This window comes from Alosa alosa, chromosome 3 (genome assembly GCF_017589495.1).
Source record: "Alosa alosa isolate M-15738 ecotype Scorff River chromosome 3, AALO_Geno_1.1, whole genome shotgun sequence".
NCBI lineage: Eukaryota > Metazoa > Chordata > Actinopteri > Clupeiformes > Clupeidae > Alosa > Alosa alosa.
Genome location: NC_063191.1, coordinates 15,171,726 through 15,190,535, shown reverse-complemented (window position 1 = coordinate 15,190,535; position 18,810 = coordinate 15,171,726). Strand labels below are relative to the sequence as shown.

At 42.9% G+C, this 18,810-nt stretch overlaps 1 protein-coding gene across 11 annotated transcripts in view; it reads right to left on the bottom strand.

Annotated features, from left to right (window-relative positions):
- Positions 1–18,810, bottom strand: part of LOC125291559 (low-density lipoprotein receptor-related protein 1B-like) — a 344,912-nt gene that overhangs the window by 56,483 nt on the left and 269,619 nt on the right. For all 11 annotated transcript variants that reach the window (XR_007193020.1, XM_048238358.1, XM_048238347.1 and 8 more), the window contains 8 exons: positions 13,757–13,879; positions 11,718–11,837; positions 8,096–8,224; positions 6,067–6,189; positions 4,498–4,638; positions 3,769–3,956; positions 1,565–1,748; positions 1,044–1,129 (listed from right to left, as the gene is read on the bottom strand). Coding sequence is in view for 10 of the 11 variants with exons in the window: in XM_048238358.1 (XP_048094315.1) it covers positions 1,044–1,129; positions 1,565–1,748; positions 3,769–3,956; positions 4,498–4,638; positions 6,067–6,189; positions 8,096–8,224; positions 11,718–11,837; positions 13,757–13,879 (1,094 nt within the window). In the remaining variant the exon portion in view is untranslated. The remainder of the gene's footprint in view (positions 1–1,043; positions 1,130–1,564; positions 1,749–3,768; positions 3,957–4,497; positions 4,639–6,066; positions 6,190–8,095; positions 8,225–11,717; positions 11,838–13,756; positions 13,880–18,810) is intronic.

Below are 18,810 nucleotides of genomic sequence, written 5' to 3'. Positions count from 1 at the left end.
ACTGATTGTGCAGGAGGGACATAAAAATGGGGAGTCTGCGGGCTAAGTTGTATTACACTATTCATGGATGGTGCTATGAATTTTAATGTGTCTGAAATTTCAGAACTATATATTACGTTTAAAATTATTCATCTTTGATATATATATATATATATATATATATATATATATATGCAGCTTCTTTCCAAGCAGCAAAGTATATGGATTGTAATGCGCAATTCATGTGTGTCGAAAGCGTCTAAAATTATTCTCAAGATTTAAATATATTTAGCATTTCGCTTCAATGCAACCTTCAAGTACATTTTTTTCAAAACCCTGACAATTCTGTCTTTAACCCCCCACCCCCTGATAACCACTGTGGAATAGCTAATTATGTGAATGTAAAGAACACTATATCATGACAGAACTATACAGCAGCCATGTGGGCTGTGCAGAGGTGAGTGGGGCTGTTTTTAGCATCCAGCCCGTGATGATGATGAAGCAGCGCAATGCGCTTTTCATGGCTGTCGCCAGGATTCTATGCCGAGCAGACGGCACACTTAATAGCTTCAATTAGTGTTTTTCCAAAGGACGCGGGCGCTAGAGAGTGACAGTATACGCTGTTGTTATCATGGCCACGTCACCACACCGCTGCACGGCACCGTGCGGCCGCCTAATTGTCACACCATTAGGGATTCAAGGCCCCCACACACACCCTGACCCCACCATTTCATGGTCCTCCCGTTGCCTCATTCATTACCTCTGATTTAAAGCCATGCAAACCCAGAGGCCTGGTTTTTACAACGAAGGAGCGCGTTTACGGGCAACAGTGAAAAAGAGAAAGATGGGGACTAAAGGAGGAGAGGAGAGAAAGGAGGAAGGAAGATAATGACGATTATGGTTGTGTCTGGATGGAAGGCTATTGAGAGTATGAGCACACTATGAGTTGATACAGATTGCGTGTGTGCATTATTCATAACACCATACATAATGGACATCACAGCGAGAGAAATCTTTCCAAATCGGGGTGCATTGTGGGGGCTTGTTGCTACTATTCTTCTTACCTGTTTGAGCAGCGTGTAGTTGGATCCATCAATACTCAACTTCCTGATTTCGTGATGGTCGGCAAGGATGAGAAGAGGCTCCTCAGCTAAGGGGGAAGACAGAGGAGCATTTGATTTCTCATCCTTTGATGCAACACTTCCATGATCAAAGGAAGGAAGGAATTAATGTCTAGGTGGTGTTCTGAGGTTCACCCGCTACTTTCTCGGCGTGACTTCCGTCTTAAATGTTTTTCCTTATTCCCATCATGCGCATGCAGTGCTTTCCTACAGGCTCTCATCTTGCATAGGCAATACATTATGACTGCATGAAGTGTAGACCACTGGCACTGAAAAGTCATGAATACCCTTTCTGCATGAGGCGAAATAAAACAAACTCTCTCCCAAGTCAAACATTCAACATCCACACCGATATCCGATATGCACTTGAGCTCAACGAGTGATCAAAGAAACAAAAACAGAATTCTTATGAGGCTAGAGGCCGCGTCCATTAGTCAAATAGTGTTATGGTTTGGGAAGGTCACCTGAGATGGACTTGCAGCTGTCTGGGTTGTTTTTGTTGGCCTCGTAGCCGTCCACACATGAGCACTTGTAGGAGCCGTAGGTGTTGACGCAGGTCTGACTGCAGGGCAGCGTGGAGGTGCACTCGTCGACGTCCACGCACGTCTTGGCGTCGTTCTTCAGGCGAAAGCCTGGCCAGCACTTACACTGTGACACGAACACAAACACAGACACAGACACACACACACACACACACACACACACACACACACACACACACACACACAGCGTTATTGGTGCCTATCAACATGTTTACCTCAGCAGAGGCCATCAAATGGCCTCGGTTCGATACGAACAACGATCTAGAAATGACGGCAAAACCCTGGTCTATCATTACCATGTCAAGCAGTCGAGGCAGAGAGAAATTTCAACTACTTTCCTTTCGCATTTCAAAAGTCTAACTCCAAAACTAAGAGATGGAAAGCAACAACAACAACGAAAACAAGAAAAAAACAACAACAAATTGGTGGTTGGTAAGAGACCCAGGGGACCTCCGCCCGTCTGAAGGTCGCCATCTCTCTTCCATCTCAGTCCTCTTTTTTGCTGACTCACACAAGAGTTTTTCTCATTTTTTTTTCTTTTTCTTTCTCTACTCTCTGTCTCTCTCTCTTTCTCACACACACACACACACACACTCTCTCTCTCTCTCTACTTTCTCTACTCTCTCTCTCTCTCTAGGCTTTGGCTGAGGGCCCAGTGTCATCCACACACCCCTCTAACCTTCTGCACTGATCGCTCCATGTTACGCTGCCGAGTCTTTTCTCCAGCGCTGTTCGCCCACGCTGACACCCACCCCTCCCACGGACAACCCTCCCTGTTCTATCTGCCACTATATTGACGCGGAGAAAGGCAGTGAGTGGCGGCAGGGGGGTAGGTGGTAGGTAGGGAGTGGGGCTGGTGGTGGCAGGGGGCCATCTGACAGAATTGTGTCCCTGACCGATGGCTAGTGGCAGGGCTCCGCCACGATGACAGCTGTGGGTCAATTCAGTGCGACGGCCGTGACTTGGCACCGGACCAGGCCTGCCCGGCCGTGTCAGCCAAGCCCGCGGTTACTCAGCACAACTGTCCATCTCTGAAGGACTCGCACCCTGGAGAGGTATATGTGTGTGTGTGTGTGTGTGTGTGCGTGGCGTGTGTGTGTGTGTCGTGTGTGTGTGTGTGTGTGTGTGTGTGTGTGTGTGTGTGAGGTTTAAGGCCCGTTCAGTGTTAACGGATATCTCAGATGTAAATCCAGCCGGCTTTTGACTTATGTAAACACACGCATCACGATGCCAGTCGCCCTGTCAGTCTAACGGCCCGCCAGGCACCCTGTCAGTCAGTCTATCTATCTTCTCAACCGTCTAGTTAAATACAAACGACGATTTCATCATTATATTATTTTAAGGACATGAGGGGAGAAAGGAAAAGTTAAATACAAGGTGCTAGAGTAATGGATAAAAATAATTGCGTTTTGTCGTGCTCTATGCATAATGTTAAGTCGCTGTCCGACAAAAGGAGGCAATTATATGAAGGTGAGCTTTTATTCTTCCATTTACCACATCCCCTTAAAACTGCAATTAATTTTTTTTTACATTTGTGTGTCAAAGGTCACTAATGGCTGCCCAGGGCATCTGCCTGTTGTTATCATTAATTCAGGACAGGAGAAGAAGAAGTAGCGACATCCATTTTAACTCTTTTTTTTACAACTTCAAGCAAAGCCAAAGCCAAGGGGTCTCTCTGTATCGTCAGTTGACGTAATTTCAAGTGAGTGAAAACCAGTTTGTACTGTATCTGCCTCAGTGCATGGTTATTGCATCTGTGTGGCATGGCATGTGATGGATATGACACCAACCGGCATCTTAATGACAGTATGCATATTATATCTTTTGGTGGTTCACTTCCATTTATACCACTATGCTAATGGTTGCATAATGATCTAATTACACAAACACACAAAACACACCCACACCCACACACATACACACACACACACACAACCACACACATACACACACAACCACACACACACACACACACACACACACACACACACTCACACACACACACACACACACACACACACACACACACACACAAAACTACCCTGCCAATCTAACACCGTGACCTCTAGTCTGTACTGTGACTGTAATATAAAGTGTAACTAAAGGGTGTGAACGACCCCTCTGACCTTGTAGCCTACAGTCAGGTCCTGGCAGTCCTGCGTGCAGCCGCTGACGCGCCGGTTCAGGCACTCGTTGACGTTGCAGTTCTTCTCGTCCGAGCGGTCGCCGCAGTCGTCCTTCTGGTCGCAGAGGCTGCTCTCCGAGATGCAGCGGCCGTTGGAGCACATGAAGAAGGAGCCGTTGCACAGGCTCTCTGAAAGAGCACACATACGAGACACACACATACGACACACACACACACACACATGTTGACGTGTGTGACAAGAACGACATTAAGGGCTCAACAGCAACAAGTGATGCGCATGGAAGCACTGGTGTTCGTACACAGCACACGTTCTGTAAGAGGGAGGGCAAAGTGGTTTGGAGCCATAGACAAACCCAGCTAATCAATACATGTGGTTTCCGAAGGATATAACTTCACACTGGCTGTTAATAACCTTCCGCGGACGGCTTTAGTAAGGCAATGCCCATGCAGCAGGTCTGGGTCAGTGCCGTGGCCTTGAGATGGACATTTTACTGAAGATGAGGAGGAAGAGGAGGAAAAGGAGGATGAGGAGGAGGACCAAGAGGATGAGAAGAAGTTGGAGGAGGAAGAGGAAGGGGAGGATGAGGAGGAGGAGAATGAAAAGGTAGAGAACCAGGGGGACGATTAGAAGGAGAAGGGAGATGATGATGAGGAGGATGAGGAAGGGGAGGAGGAAGAGGATGAGGAGGAGGAGGAGTGGAGCCCTCACCTGCGGCAAGGCATTTGAGGTTCCGGGGGAGCTCGTCGGAGTGGTCGGGGCAGTCGAGGTGGCCGTCGCACTCCCACTGGGCGCTCAGGAGACAGCGGCCGTCAGCACAGCGGAACTCCTCTGGACCACAGGAACGATACACTGCACAGAGAGAGAGAGAGAGAGAGAGAGAGAGAGAGAGAGAGAGAGAGAGAGAGAGAGAGGAAGAGTGTGTGTGTGAGACAGACAGACAAAGAGAGCTTGAAACAGATGGTGGTGTGGTCCAGTGGGCGAGCATGAGGATGACTGAGACGTGCTGTCAGCCAAACATCCTTCACAGCCCAGTGTGTCTCTTCCTCTCTCTCTCCCGCTCTCACACACACACACACACACACACACACACACACAAAATCTAACAGGATCTCACAAACACAAAAAACCTACAAACACACACACATTCACACACACACACACACACACACACACACACACACACACACACACACACACACACACACACACACACACACACACACACACACACACACTGTATATCCAAACAAAGAGAGCCTCCAGTCTCTAGAGACAGAGAGAGAGAGGAGAGTATGAAAAGAGCTGAAATACTAAAAGCATCTTTCTGCTGGCTGGAGCCAGATCTCCTGCTGTTCCCTGGCCTCCCAGCGCGCAGCGCTTCAGAAGGAGAGGCTGAGGAGAGCGCACCAGACGTGAAGTCAAAACCTCCCTCAACAGCACCACACACTAAACCACCACTTAGAGGAAATCACTTGGAACTGAACAAATGATCAGCATGAGAGAAAGGATAACTTCACAAAAATCAAGATGTGATTTTACGCAAGACTTCCCGACTATGAAGACGCTCTCCGATTTCTCACTATAGAGTGAACATTCCGTGTCTCTTTACTAAAAGAAAATATCGCCCTGAGCACAATCTTCATTCATTAAAAAAATTTGATGTCTAAATCATTAAAAGAAAGGCTCTATAACCACTACTGAGATCAATGGAGGGAAAAGGTAGAACTGATATATTTGTCACAAGTCTCTGTTAAACTGTACAGTTTTATATCCAATTCCACGTTGGATTGTTGTTCTACTTTAGAATTTATGGCTGAGGGCGGACACCCATGAGAAGCACTGGAGCAGGAATCGGCAGTAGCAAAAAATAAATAAATAAATACAATAAAAAATAAAAGGAGTCGGTGTGTGGTGCTGAGAAACATGACTGCTCCCTTTTGTCATGGAAAAGGCCAAAGTGCTGACTTCACACTTCTCCAATCATAAGCCATGAAGGAAGGACGAGGGGGCCAGGAGCAGGGTGGAGGAGAGAGAGAGAGAGAGAGAGAGAGAGAGAGAGAGAGAGAGAGAGAGAGAGAGAGAAAGAGAGAGATGTGGAAAGAGAGAGAGATAGATAGAGAAAGAGAGAGAGAGAGAGACAAAAAGAGAGATGAACGCCAGAAATAGAGAGAGAGATGGAGAGAGAGAAAGAGAGAGAGATAATAGATGAAATGTGAAATGGAGAAAAGAGATGGAATAGAGGGTGATGGAGCTGACGGAGGGGAGGCTAGTACTCACCACACTCCACTGATTCGTCGGAGCCATCGCCGCAGTCGTTGTCATGGTCACAGACGAAGCGCTTGGGAATGCACGCTTTGTTCCGGCAACGGAAGGAATTCTCGTCACAGGTGTTGTTAGGGGCTGAGAAGAGCAGGACCACAGGGGAAGGTCAGAATCACAGCCAGTGCAATCCACTACACTCGGATCAGCAAGACACACACTGAACCCAGTACACTCTCACAAACAAGACACAGTCTGAATCCACTACAATCTCGCACGTAATCCACTACAATCTCACACAAAAGACACAGTTTGAATCCACTACAATTTTACACGTAATCCACTACAATCTCACACAAAAGACACAGTTTGAATCCACTACAATCTCACACGTAATCCACTACAATCTCACACGTAAAACACAGTCTGAATCCACTACAATCTCACACGTAAGACACAGTTTGAATCCACTACAATCTCACACGTAAGACAGTCTGAATCCACTACAATCTCACGTAAGACACAGTGTGAATCCACTACAATCTCACACGTAAAACAGTCTGAACTCACTACAATCTCACACGTAAGACACAGTCTGAATCCACTACACTCTCACAAACGAGACACATTGAACCCACTACAATCTCACAAAACACACTCTAAACCCAGTCCAATCATACAAACAGAAGACACTGTGAACCCAGTACAATCTCACAAACAGGAGACTCTCAGCATACTTTAATCAAGAGAATATGAAAACTGTCTATATTGGCCATTTGTTGATATTCTGACGTACGTGATGTGGTATATTCATTAATTCCCTCTGTCTGTCTCCACCTCAAGCTGGAGTGTGGTGAGCATTCTGTCACATAATGGCTGCCCTGCATCACCAAGATGGGTGCTACACATTGGTGGTGGTTACTAAGGTCCCCCCTTCACTGTAAAGCACTTTGGGTGCCTTGATATAGCGCTACATAAATACAAGTTGTTGTTATATCATTTTAAACAACATCGTTCATAGTGGTGATCCAAGCAGGGTCTTTGTTTGTGGAGTGACTGTCTTGGTATCTACATTTTACAGTTGGCTGCACTGTTGTTTTGAATAGAATAAGATATGTACTTCAACATCAGATTCAGCTAAATGCATGCTTAATAAATGGCTATGGAAATCTAAATACAGTATGCTTTTTGCCATCTTAACAATCTTAGTATAGGATGCGGGTTGCTGTGTGTGCAGTCATATGACACTTTGACTGTGTGTCCACATGTTTGAACTATTACTCAAGTGAATCCCTTAGGTCAGCATAGTCTTATTTGAAAGTTACAAACTTATTTTATTCATTTATTTTGACTTTAAAAGACAACACACTGGCAAACTGAGCAGAAATATTGACTGGCATGTTGTGTGGTAATGTACACTCAGCTAGAACTGGCTATTACAGCACATTTTCCAGAGATTTGCACATAGAAAGGAGTGCTCTGGAAAAGTGTATTAACATACCAAGGGTGTTCATTTGAATGCCAACCATCTGTTGTTTACCTTCTTCAATTGTGTAAGTTGGTACAACTGCTCATTGCTAGAATTTCCATTCTAAAATGCACCTTCATCTTTGCATCTGCAAACAACACACTCAGCCACCACAGACAAGCATTTCAACAACAGCCCAAACCACTAGTGTGTGCAGCTCTCAGAGTAAACAAATCAGTTCAAACATGTAATGCTGCAAAGTCAAGAGTGACAATCTCAACAGCAACCAAAGACAGACTTTCCATTCTTAAACACTGGCATTCTGTATTCCAATACCTATCCTGTGTATATATTTTCATGGGAGGAATAGTTACTCTGTTTTTCCATAACAAACACTCCCTATGTCAACATCCCTTTCCAATGCTGGAAAGGAGTGTGTCATGTTTGACCAGAGGTGCCATCCAGCTGAAGGGAACGGGTGTGTGTATGTGTGTGTGTGTGTGTGTGTGTGTGTGTGTGTGTGTGTGTGTGTGTGTGTGTGTGTGTTTGTGTGTGTGTGTGTGTGTGTCTCATCCTCACCGCAGCCAGCCGCTGCCAACTCGTCACTGCCATCGGGGCAGTCCCTCTCTCCGTCACAGAGCCAGCGCTTGGGCACGCAGGCATAGGAGCCTGGGCAGCTGAACAGGCCGGGGGCACAGGTCACTGAGCCTGCTCAGAACACAGGAGGACAGACACAGCATCCACAACATCAGCACAGGCACCGTGGCCACTAAAACATCCACTTACAACATGTACAGTATATATGATTATATACAGTAAATATGATTTCTAAAAAAATGCTTTAAGATCTTTACATTAATGGCGCTAACCATAATATGACACTTCTTCATGATGTTTTTATGATGTTAAAGTTAGGGCTAATGACTATAGTATAGCTGTGTTTGTGGATTAGCTTATTACATAGTAATACAATATGCATTACTATATAGAAATACAACCCGGATTCTGAGAAAGTTGGAACGATTTGTAAAATGTGAATAAAAAAGAAGGGTTGACATTATTTGAAAATCATAGCATTCTTTTTTCACATTAAATCATATTAATGTGTCACATTAAATCACATCACATTAAATCATTAAATCACATTCATTTACAAAGTGTCCCAACTTTTTCAGAATCTGGAGTTTGGAGTTGTAAGAACAGTGTTTTTCAACTTATTTCAGACACTGAAAAAATCCCGCGGCACACTGACATCCCAAATGTTACAAAACTAAACCGTACCATGGTCTTAAACTTATAATAACACATCCAAATCACCAATAAACACAGGTCCCTTACAATCACCTGTATGCAAGACATTTTCAGTGAAATAAACAGCAGGAAAATTGTATGCATTTTCTGCAAGTATATCGCAAAAGAATACTGCATAACAGATGCTTTTGTGGCTAAAAAAACACAGTTTTGAAAATGACATCCTGCTGTTTTTCAGCATTGAAAAAGGAATACACATTGTCTGAGGAGGATGGGGAGCTCTGTGCTTCAGGAAGAAGGTAACGTTACTCATGCAAGCTAAACAGCTAGCCTACATGGAGTTGTTTTGAGGATTTCTTTTGTCTGTAAATCAACAACTGGGTAGCCTAATTACTAATTGTGCTATTTGCATCTCAGACAGAAACTGACTTTGTGGCACGGTTTGGCCTCGATGGCCCTGATGCATGTGATCAAGACAAAGCCAGAAGGCCAGGCCTGACAGGCTCTACACAGGAGCTAAGGCACTGTGATGAGGCCTATCAGTGAGGGGTGAGCTGCCACATAATGGTTAGAGGCAAACACTGAGCTGCAAACATGTCAAATGTCAGTTTGCACTCTAAGGCAACTATCACATTTCATGTGACTGGCAACTATGCACTGCTTGTTTTTGCTTTGCTTCTGTTGTGTAAACATGTCTGTTCTCCAGATTCAGAAAAATAAAGGTAACATAATTACTTCAACCGATCTGACACATTTTCACTTTGAATATTTGATACAAGTTCCATTTTATACAACAGACATCTTGTTTTTTTCCCCATCAGAACTCTGAGTGCATTGGCTGAGTGCATATGCTCAGTGCTGACTGAAATACTCTCCCATTTAACACCTCTTTTTCATCTGAGTGGAGTAGCGCTTTAAAATAGCTTCAGGCTGTGTCATAAATATCTTGCTGACATTTAATTCCAGGGTGATTAAACTAATGTTTTGGAAAAGCATCATTATTTATTTCCAAGCATGCTATTTCTTCTCACTGAATGGACCAGGGGTTGGTGTGGAGGATACAATAGTCCTTCACCACCACCGTTCTATTTCCCACCTGGAGAGTACTGGGAGCTCTGTTAGAGCATGTTTTTTGACTTTTCCAGTGCGTTTAATACAATCCAGCTGGCACTATTGAAGGGGATGTTGGAAGGAGCGGGGGCCGACTATCATCTTGCTGCCTGGATTATCAACTACCTCACCAACAGACCACAGTATGTGAGGCTACGTGGCTGTGAGTTGGATGTGGTGGTCTGCAGTACGAGGGGTCCCACAAGGCACAGTGCTCTCCCCCTTTCTCTTCACCCTGTACACTTCAGACTTTCAACACAACACAGACAGCTGCCATCTCCAGAAATTCTCTGATGACCCAGACATTGTTGTTAAAAAGTTGCTGTGTTAAAAAGGGGAATGATCTGGAATACAGGGGGGGTCATCACCAGATTTGTTGAATGGTGTGGAAAAAAACATCCTCAGATGAACACCAGTAAGACAAAGGAGATGGTGATTGACTTCAGCCGTAAGGCACCACCAATTGCACCAGTGAACATCCAGGGAGTGGACATTGAGGTGGTATCAGTCTACAAATACCTGGGTGTTCACCTTAACAATAAACTGGACTGGTCACATAACACAGATGTCCTGTACAAGAAGTGCCAAAGTCGTCTCCACCTGCTGAGAAGACTGAGGTCTTTTGGTGTGTGCAGGTCATTATTAAGGACGTTTTATGACACAGCCGTGGCGTCAGCTATTTTTTAAGCTGTAGTCTGTTGGGGCTGTGGGTTCTCTGAGAGGGACAGGAAGAGGCTAAATAAGCTGGTGGGGAGGGCCGGCTCTGTCCTGGGCTGCCAACTAGAGCCTGTTGAGGTGGTTGGGGAGAGGAGGATGTTGGACAAATTGGCATCCATCATGGCCAACTCCTCTCATCCCCTCCATGGGACAGTGGCTGCGCAAAGCAGTTCTTTTTGTAACAGACTACTACACCCATCATGTAAGAAGGAACGCTTTCACAGGTCTTTTATTCCATCGGCCAATAGAATGTATAACACCACTGTCATGAAACTCTGTAATGTTAATGTAATGTCTGGACTTTTATTTAGTATTAATATGTGCATTTTCCACTGTATGTGTACACTTCATGTGTATATAAACACACATCAGTGTGGTTCACAACACTCAATTATTCTGACATTACAACAACAAGCTGTATATTATGAAGTGTCTTTTGTTCTTTGCTACTGCAGATACTGATCTCCAAGGCATTGTGTCTAACGTGTATATAGCTATCACAAACTACTGACTGCCACAGGAGCAGAGGCCAGTGTCATTCATTTTGAACTACAAAAGCCCAATGCACTACTTTCATAAGTACACACTATGTATTTAATGTTTTGTTTACGATTAGGTTTGTTGTAGCATGATAGCATGATTTATCATATTGCCACAACTGATCGTATCCATTTGGACGTGAAAGATAAAGGTGTCTGTTATCATATTGCCACAACTGATCGTATCCATTTGGACGTGAAAGATAAAGGTGTCTGTTATCATATTGCCACAACTGATCGTATCCATTTGGACGTGAAAGATAAAGGTGTCTGTTATCATATTGCCACAACTGATCGTATTTGGGCCATTTGGATCGTTATCCATTTGAAAAGATAAAGGTGTCTGTTATCATATTGCCACAACTGATCGTTATCCATTTGGACGTGAAAGATAAAGGTGTCTGTTATCATATTGCCACAACTGATCGTTATCCATTTGGACGGAAAGATAAAGGTGTCTGTTATCATATTGCCACAACTGATCGTATCCATTTGGACGTGAAAGATAAAGGTGTCTGTTGTCATATTGCTACAACTGATCGTATCCATTTGGACGTGAAAGATAAAGGTGTCTGCATGTTTACCACACATCTCCTCGCTTTCATCCACTCCGTCACCACAGTCGTCCTCTCCATCACACAACCACTGCTTGGCAATGCATTTGTTCTTGGAACAGGCAAACTGGTTCCACAGGCATGATGAGTCTATGGGTGAGAATGTTAGGTGTTAGAGTCAGGTGTCTGAGAGTTAGATGTTGCAGTCTGTATTTGTTTAAGTACAGTAGGGTGCAGTAAGGCTCTAGTACATAGAAGTACATTGTGTGTACATTGTACATTGTGAGAGAGAGAGTGTGTGTGTGTATGTATGTGTGTGTGTGTGTGTGTGCAGTACATTTAAATGAAACAGAATCAAAGGGAAACTGCAATCTTTCACCCTCCAGTCATAAACTCTATGTTTATTTTTCCTGAGTTCTAAAAGGTTAGCCAGCCACAATATCTCACTGTTGCCTTGGAAAGCTCAAGAGAAAGTTAGGTGGTTTCATTTTTGATTCATTAGATGTATTTGCTGTTACGTGAGGCACTGACTTTGTCAAGGGCAAAGGGTTCATTCCTGCCGCGAGAAAAAAACCTTTTCACTGGCCAAATGAATAAGAAAGTGAAAACAGGTCCCTCATCACATTGCCATCACCTCCCAATGATACAGACGTTGAAGTTGAATATAGTGAACCTTCTCATGCGTAGGAAGGTCTATTTTTATGGATTTCATGAGTAAATATTATATTTAAGATGACACGTGTATTAGACTAAACTGTGGTTGATTTACCATTTCAGAAGCTTAAAATGCAAAAAAAGACAAGACAATGTCAGGTTTGAGCTGACTGCAAACCAAATTGCCTTACTCCCACTCCTCAGGCGTTATGAGTTAAGTGAAGAGTCTAAAAATTTTTCTCACATTTCTGAGAATTTGCATTTGCAGTACAGAATACAAAATATAACTTCTCTATTAGACACAACACTATTGTGCATTGAACATTGAATACATGTTTCACTGTATTAGTTAAAATGATTCCAAAAATGCTATGTCTTAAAAAAAAATAAAAAAATACTTAAACAGTGTGAAGAACTCATCGACTGCTAACATGCCAGTGTCTTTTTAATTAGGCTGTCAGACGTCTATTTCCCTTTGTGGTGTCAAATCCACATTAAATAATACAACATCAAAGAAGTCCGCACACTGTGGATGTATACTAGATGATGGCTTTAATGCACTCCTAAGGTGAAAGCAAAGTAAGAAGTGAGCAGTGAGCTAAGAAGTAAGCTCAGTAATATTCCTCTGGCTGTTGTCCAGCCTTTATACCCCTTCAGACAAGTCACTCTATGTTTACAGATAACTGACCAAGTAATATATGGTACTTCACCTTTGCCCTCTCTCATCCTGTTATTCATACATTCTTTAGGTTGTGCCATTCTTTTAGGTTTTGCTTACATTTCCTGGCACCAAACCTTGTCTATGCCATTTTCTGCCAGGCCTGCTCTTTCACTTAAACCAGTCTTCCTTTCCCACATTGAACATACTACAAACTTCAGTTTCACAAAACAATGATATTACACAGAATAAAGATACTACATAAAAGATATATAAACTAAAGGATATATTTCAATAAAAGTCACGACACCTTCTGGACCCACTCACTCACTGGTCTAAACACTCCTGAGGTCTCCTCTGAATATTCCACTGACCCAGAATCTTTGCGTGCTGTCCTCGACCACTCGCCCTAATCACACTGCTGTATTGAGGGACCACCGCTGGATAAGGAATACGCCCCCGAGGATGGATGTTTCATGACTGAGTAAGTGACCTTTGCACATGATGGCGCAAATGTGAGTTGCCAGCAGCACAGGGAATAATAAAAAAAAAAATCAACTATGAAGTCGCCAACTGAGAGCTGAGATGAATGAGCCTTTACCACTAAGCATTGTTTAACGTCTCCCAAACTGAAACGATACAAATAAATTAATATCTACAACTGTCTTTAGAACTGTCAGTGGAGGAAGAAGGGAAGAAAGAGAACGGAAGAAAATTTAGGGAGTTGTAGAAAGCAAGAAAGAAAGGAAGACCTCACCACACTGGAACTCGTCGGCTCCGTCCTCGCAGTCCTTTTGTCCGTCACACAGCCAGACGCTGGAGATGCAGTTGCCACTGGGGCAGGCAAAGTGACCCTCCTCACACTGGCTCCCCTGGGTCACTGTGGCCAACAGGAGGAAAGACAGAGAGAGCAGATGAGGAGATGGAGGACAGAAGAGGAGGAGAGCAGGAAAGGAGGAGAGGGGGAGGTGGTGAGAAAGAGGTCTGAGAAACAGAAGTGCAGTAGACAGGGATAAGTCAGGATAGCACAAGGCTACCTGTTTCAATATGGCCCCTAAAACTCTTTCACATTGCAATACAGGGTATTAGAGGAGAGCTGGCCTGGCGCTAATGGGTTTGCATGCTAACTTCAGGGGATATCTCAACAAAGTTCATGGGCCAGGACCTAAAAAATCACATATCGGTATCACCTGATGTGGCAAAATCTACCAATGATTTTTGTAATCCTCCATGCCTGAGGGACATTATTTGGTATGATAACCCTCTCTAAGTGGTAGCTTAGTTTTATTTTTCCTAGCTTTTATACCTGCACACAGTAAATTATACAATACAAGCCTATGTACAGATATGGGTGCCTCAAAGTCTAGGGGAAGGTGGGACATGTCTTAATCCATGTTATATAACATCTAGATGACATAGGCTTGTAGAAAATATAAATTTTAGATGGATGATTTAGTTTTTCATTAATGATGCAGGCTAAATTAAATAAAATGTACACATTTTCGCCTATATAATACATTAATATATACATGCAAAAGGATGGAAAAGGGTGGATCAAGTCCAAACTCATGTTTTGTGACATCTAGAGAGTATGGGCTTTTAGAAAATATATGGATTAAATGGCTGAATAGGCATGTTTGGCTTTGATAGAGACCATCAAAGACAGAGACCATAGGGGCAGCCGTGGCCTACTGGTTAGCACTTTGGACCTGTAACCGGAGGGTTGCCGGTTCGAACCCCGACCAGTAGACACGGCTGAAGTGCCCTTGAGCAAGGCACCTAACCCCTCACTGCTCCCTGAACGCCGCTGTTGATGCAGGCAGCTCACTGTGCCGGGATTAGTGTGTGCTTCACCTCACTGCGTGTACACTGTGTGCTGTGTGTGTTTCACTAATTCACGGATTGGGATAAATGCAGAGACCAAATTTCCCTCACGGGATCAAAAGAGTATATATCTTGGCTGCAAAAATGGCTCAACTTTAGGCTACAGTGGAATGTATAGGTGAATGTGCTAAAACGTTTAAAGACAAGATTAATGAGGACTCAAAAATATATTTTTAATCTTCATCACTATCATCATATTCATCCAGACTGGCATTTATGTTCTCCTCATCCTCCTCTTCCTCCATCTGATTTCTACAAGTTTGTAACCTACACAATTCCGTGCACTTCAATTTGTTTGAAAGGCAGGAGCAGTCAGGAAGTTTGCAGGTCCGTACACATTTGCAGGCCAAGTTAGTTTCATCTTTGTCTATGTCTGAATCTTCCTTTGTGTACGCCCTGTAGCAGGATCTATGGTAATGGCCTTCTGCTGCTACTAAGTCGCGACTGACTATGGATAGTACTCTTGTCACCTTTCCTGACGGCTGCTCTTCTGATTTTGTCATCAGGTCTTAACTCTGCGCATTTTGTTAGACTCTCTTTTGTCCTTTGACCTTTCAAATACTTGCTACATTTGTCACAAAATACAGGTGCTGGTCATATAATTAGAATATCATGAAAAAGTTATTTCAGTAATTCCATTCAAAAAGTGAAACTTGTATAATGTATACATGTATTCCACACATACTGATATTTTTCAAGTGTTTATTTCTTTTAATTTTGATGATTATAACTGACAACTTATGAAAACCCCAAATTCAGTATCTCAATAATTAGAATATTGTGAAAAGGTTCAATATTGAAGACACCTGGTGCCACACTCTAATCAGCTAATTAACTCAACGTATGCAAGACATGGGTTTCAGCTGTCGCATTCCTTTTGTCAAGACACTCTTGAACAAGAGACAGCATCAGAAGCGTCTCGCCTGGGCTAAAGACAAAAAGGACTGGACTGCTGCTGAGTGGTCCAAAGTTATGTTCTCTGATGAAAATTTTTTTTGCATTTCCTTTGGAAATCAAGGTCCCAGAGTCTGGAGGAAGAGAGGAGAGGCACAGAATCCACGTTGCTTGAAGTCCAGTGTAAAGTTTCCACAGTCAGTAATGGTTTGGGGGCCATGTCATCTGCCGATGTTGGTCCATTGTGTTTTCTGAGGTCCAAGGTCAACACAGCCGTCTACCAGGAAGTTTTAGAGCACTTCATGCTTCCTGCTGCTGACCAACTTTATGGAGATGCAGATTTCATTTTCTAACAGGACTTGGCACCTGCACACAGTCAGGTAAAATGAGCCCCAACTAAGTATTGAGTGCTGTGTGCTAATACTTTTCATGTTCATATTTTTCAGTTGGCCAACATTTCTAAAAAACTTTTTTTGTATTGGTCTTAAGTAATATTCTACTTTTCTGAAATACTGAATTTGGGATTTTCATTAGTTGTCAGTTATAATCATCAAAATGAAAATAATTAAACATATGAAATCAGTCTGTGTGTAATGAATGAAGTTTCACTTTTTGAATGGAATTACTGACATGATTGAACTTTTTGATGATATTCTAATTACATGACCAGCACCTGTATACATTTGGCCTCATAAACTCTTAAAGTCGTTGGACCTTCCCTTGCGGATTTTCTTAGGTCCTCTGTGACCGACGGTTCTGCAGATATGTCTTTTGCAAGGATCTTGTCAAGCAGTTTCTTCATAGTAAAGATGCTACGGCATTTTCTGTGATACAATATGGATGGTATTCTACCCTCAAGGAGACCTTTAGCAAGATCAAGGAGGCTCTTATTTCAGCTGCTCTCAGTAGTGTGTTCCACAAGGTTTATCATCTGAACAATGTATAAAATACTCCCCCTGAATACCACTACTTCCTTCTGCCATGCTTCTCTATTCTGGGATGTACAACAATTTGAAAGTAACAGAGATATATCAGGAATGATGTGCTAAAATGAGGCCTTTTTCCTACTCAGCAACAGTGTGTGTGACTGTGTGTGTGTGAGAGAGAGAGAGAGAGAGACACAGAGGGAATATATTAAGTGTGTGTGAAACAGAGAGAGTGTGTGTATGTGAGGGAGAGAACATGTATGTGTGTGTGTGTGTATGTGAGGAAGAGAGTGAGAGTGCAGTGGCTTGAGCTTGACTGTGCATCATCAGTATTCTGCCACTCTCATCAGTATTCTAGCCTACCAACTGAAACTGCTCTCTCACACATAGGCTACATCTCTGTATATTATTTAAGTAAGTATAAGTAAGTATATATACTCTTTTGATCCCGTGAAGGAAATTTGGTCTCTGCATTTATCCCAATCTGTGAATTAGTGAAACACACTCAGCACACAGTGAAGTGAAGCTTCACACTAGTCCACACTAATCCCGGCGCAGTGAGCTGCCTGCAACAACAGCGACGCTCGGGGAGCAGTGAGGGGTTAGGTGCCTTGCTCAAGGCCACTTCAGCCGTGCCTACTGCCTGGGGTTCGAACCGGCAACCCTCTGGTTACAGGTCCGAAGTGCTAACCAGTAGGCCACGGCTGCCCTTCATTTTTGTCCTTTCTTTTGTTCACACACAAATTGGGGAAGTCTACAGTACGGTTTACAGCAGACATCATTGCTTGATAATGATGTTAGTACCTTACTTGGGCCGGTTGGGTTATTATATCTAGTCTTTCACAAGTAACCTAGTCATTGGTCATATCCTTACTCATTCTCACACATCTGAATCATAACACAAATAAAAATAAACAGGACAGAACAGGACCTTGTAATCTGTTTTTGACACTACAACAGCCATTGTTGTTCTGTAGCCTAACTAAACTGCTTCCATCCACATACTGGTCCTGTGGCCCAGCAAACACCAACACCAGTGTTGCTAGATTGGGTTGAGTGATTTCCGCCCATTCACCCTCAAAAACCCGCCCTCTTCAGCAAAAAACCGCCCCAGCAACGATTTTGTCATAGAGAACCATTCAACTCAAAATTTTGTTTGCCCGCCTAAAGCTTATTTTCCCCCGGCCGACGAAGTCAAAAGAAGCCCAATTGGGCGGGCACCCGCCCAATCTGGCAACACTGACCAACACACTCTAAAGTTGGCAGTGTATATTTGTACTGTAGAATATTCAGAAAAGAAATCTAGTTCCAGACAAATTGAAAAAACAGAATTTAGGCCTAATAGTTATGCAGGATCTACATGCATTCTCTTTAGAAATGAAATATCATGGCATATCCGATCATTATAGTTTTGGTATCATTAAGGAAAACAGATTAATTACCCTAAAATATATTTTTGTGAGAAGTCTATATATTCTAGATGTGATATAATGTGCATTGAGACATCTCCCAACTTCCTCCATACCACTATACCTTAGTTCTTTACATTGAAATGCATTGATTTTCAATGGACAGCTATTAGTTAAGGGTCTAAAATAGCTGTGTAAAGTATATTCAGCTATCTAACCCATATATTTTCTAAAAGCCTATACTCTCTAGATGTGGTATAGCAAGAGTTTGGATTTTCTTTTAGAGAGTTTTGGTCTTTTGCCTCTATCTAATCCTATATTATATAGGTGAAAAAGTGTATGACGGATACATTTTAGCCTATGTAATTCATGGAAAGCTAAATTATCCATCTAAACTGTATATTTTCTAAAAGCCTATGCCATCTACATATGATATAACATAGATTAAGACATAACACATCATCCCACACACTTGCATACACCTATACCTACACATAGGCATGTATTGTGAATTGTACTGGGTATGGGTATAAAAGCCAGTAAAAATACAACTAAGCTACCACTTAGAAAAGGTTATCATACCAAAACATATCTCTCAGACATAGAGGATTACGAAAATCATTGCTAGATTTTGCCACCTTTGGTGATACCAACTTCTGCTCTGGCCCATGGACTAAGAGTTTGGCCGTTTTTTTCAG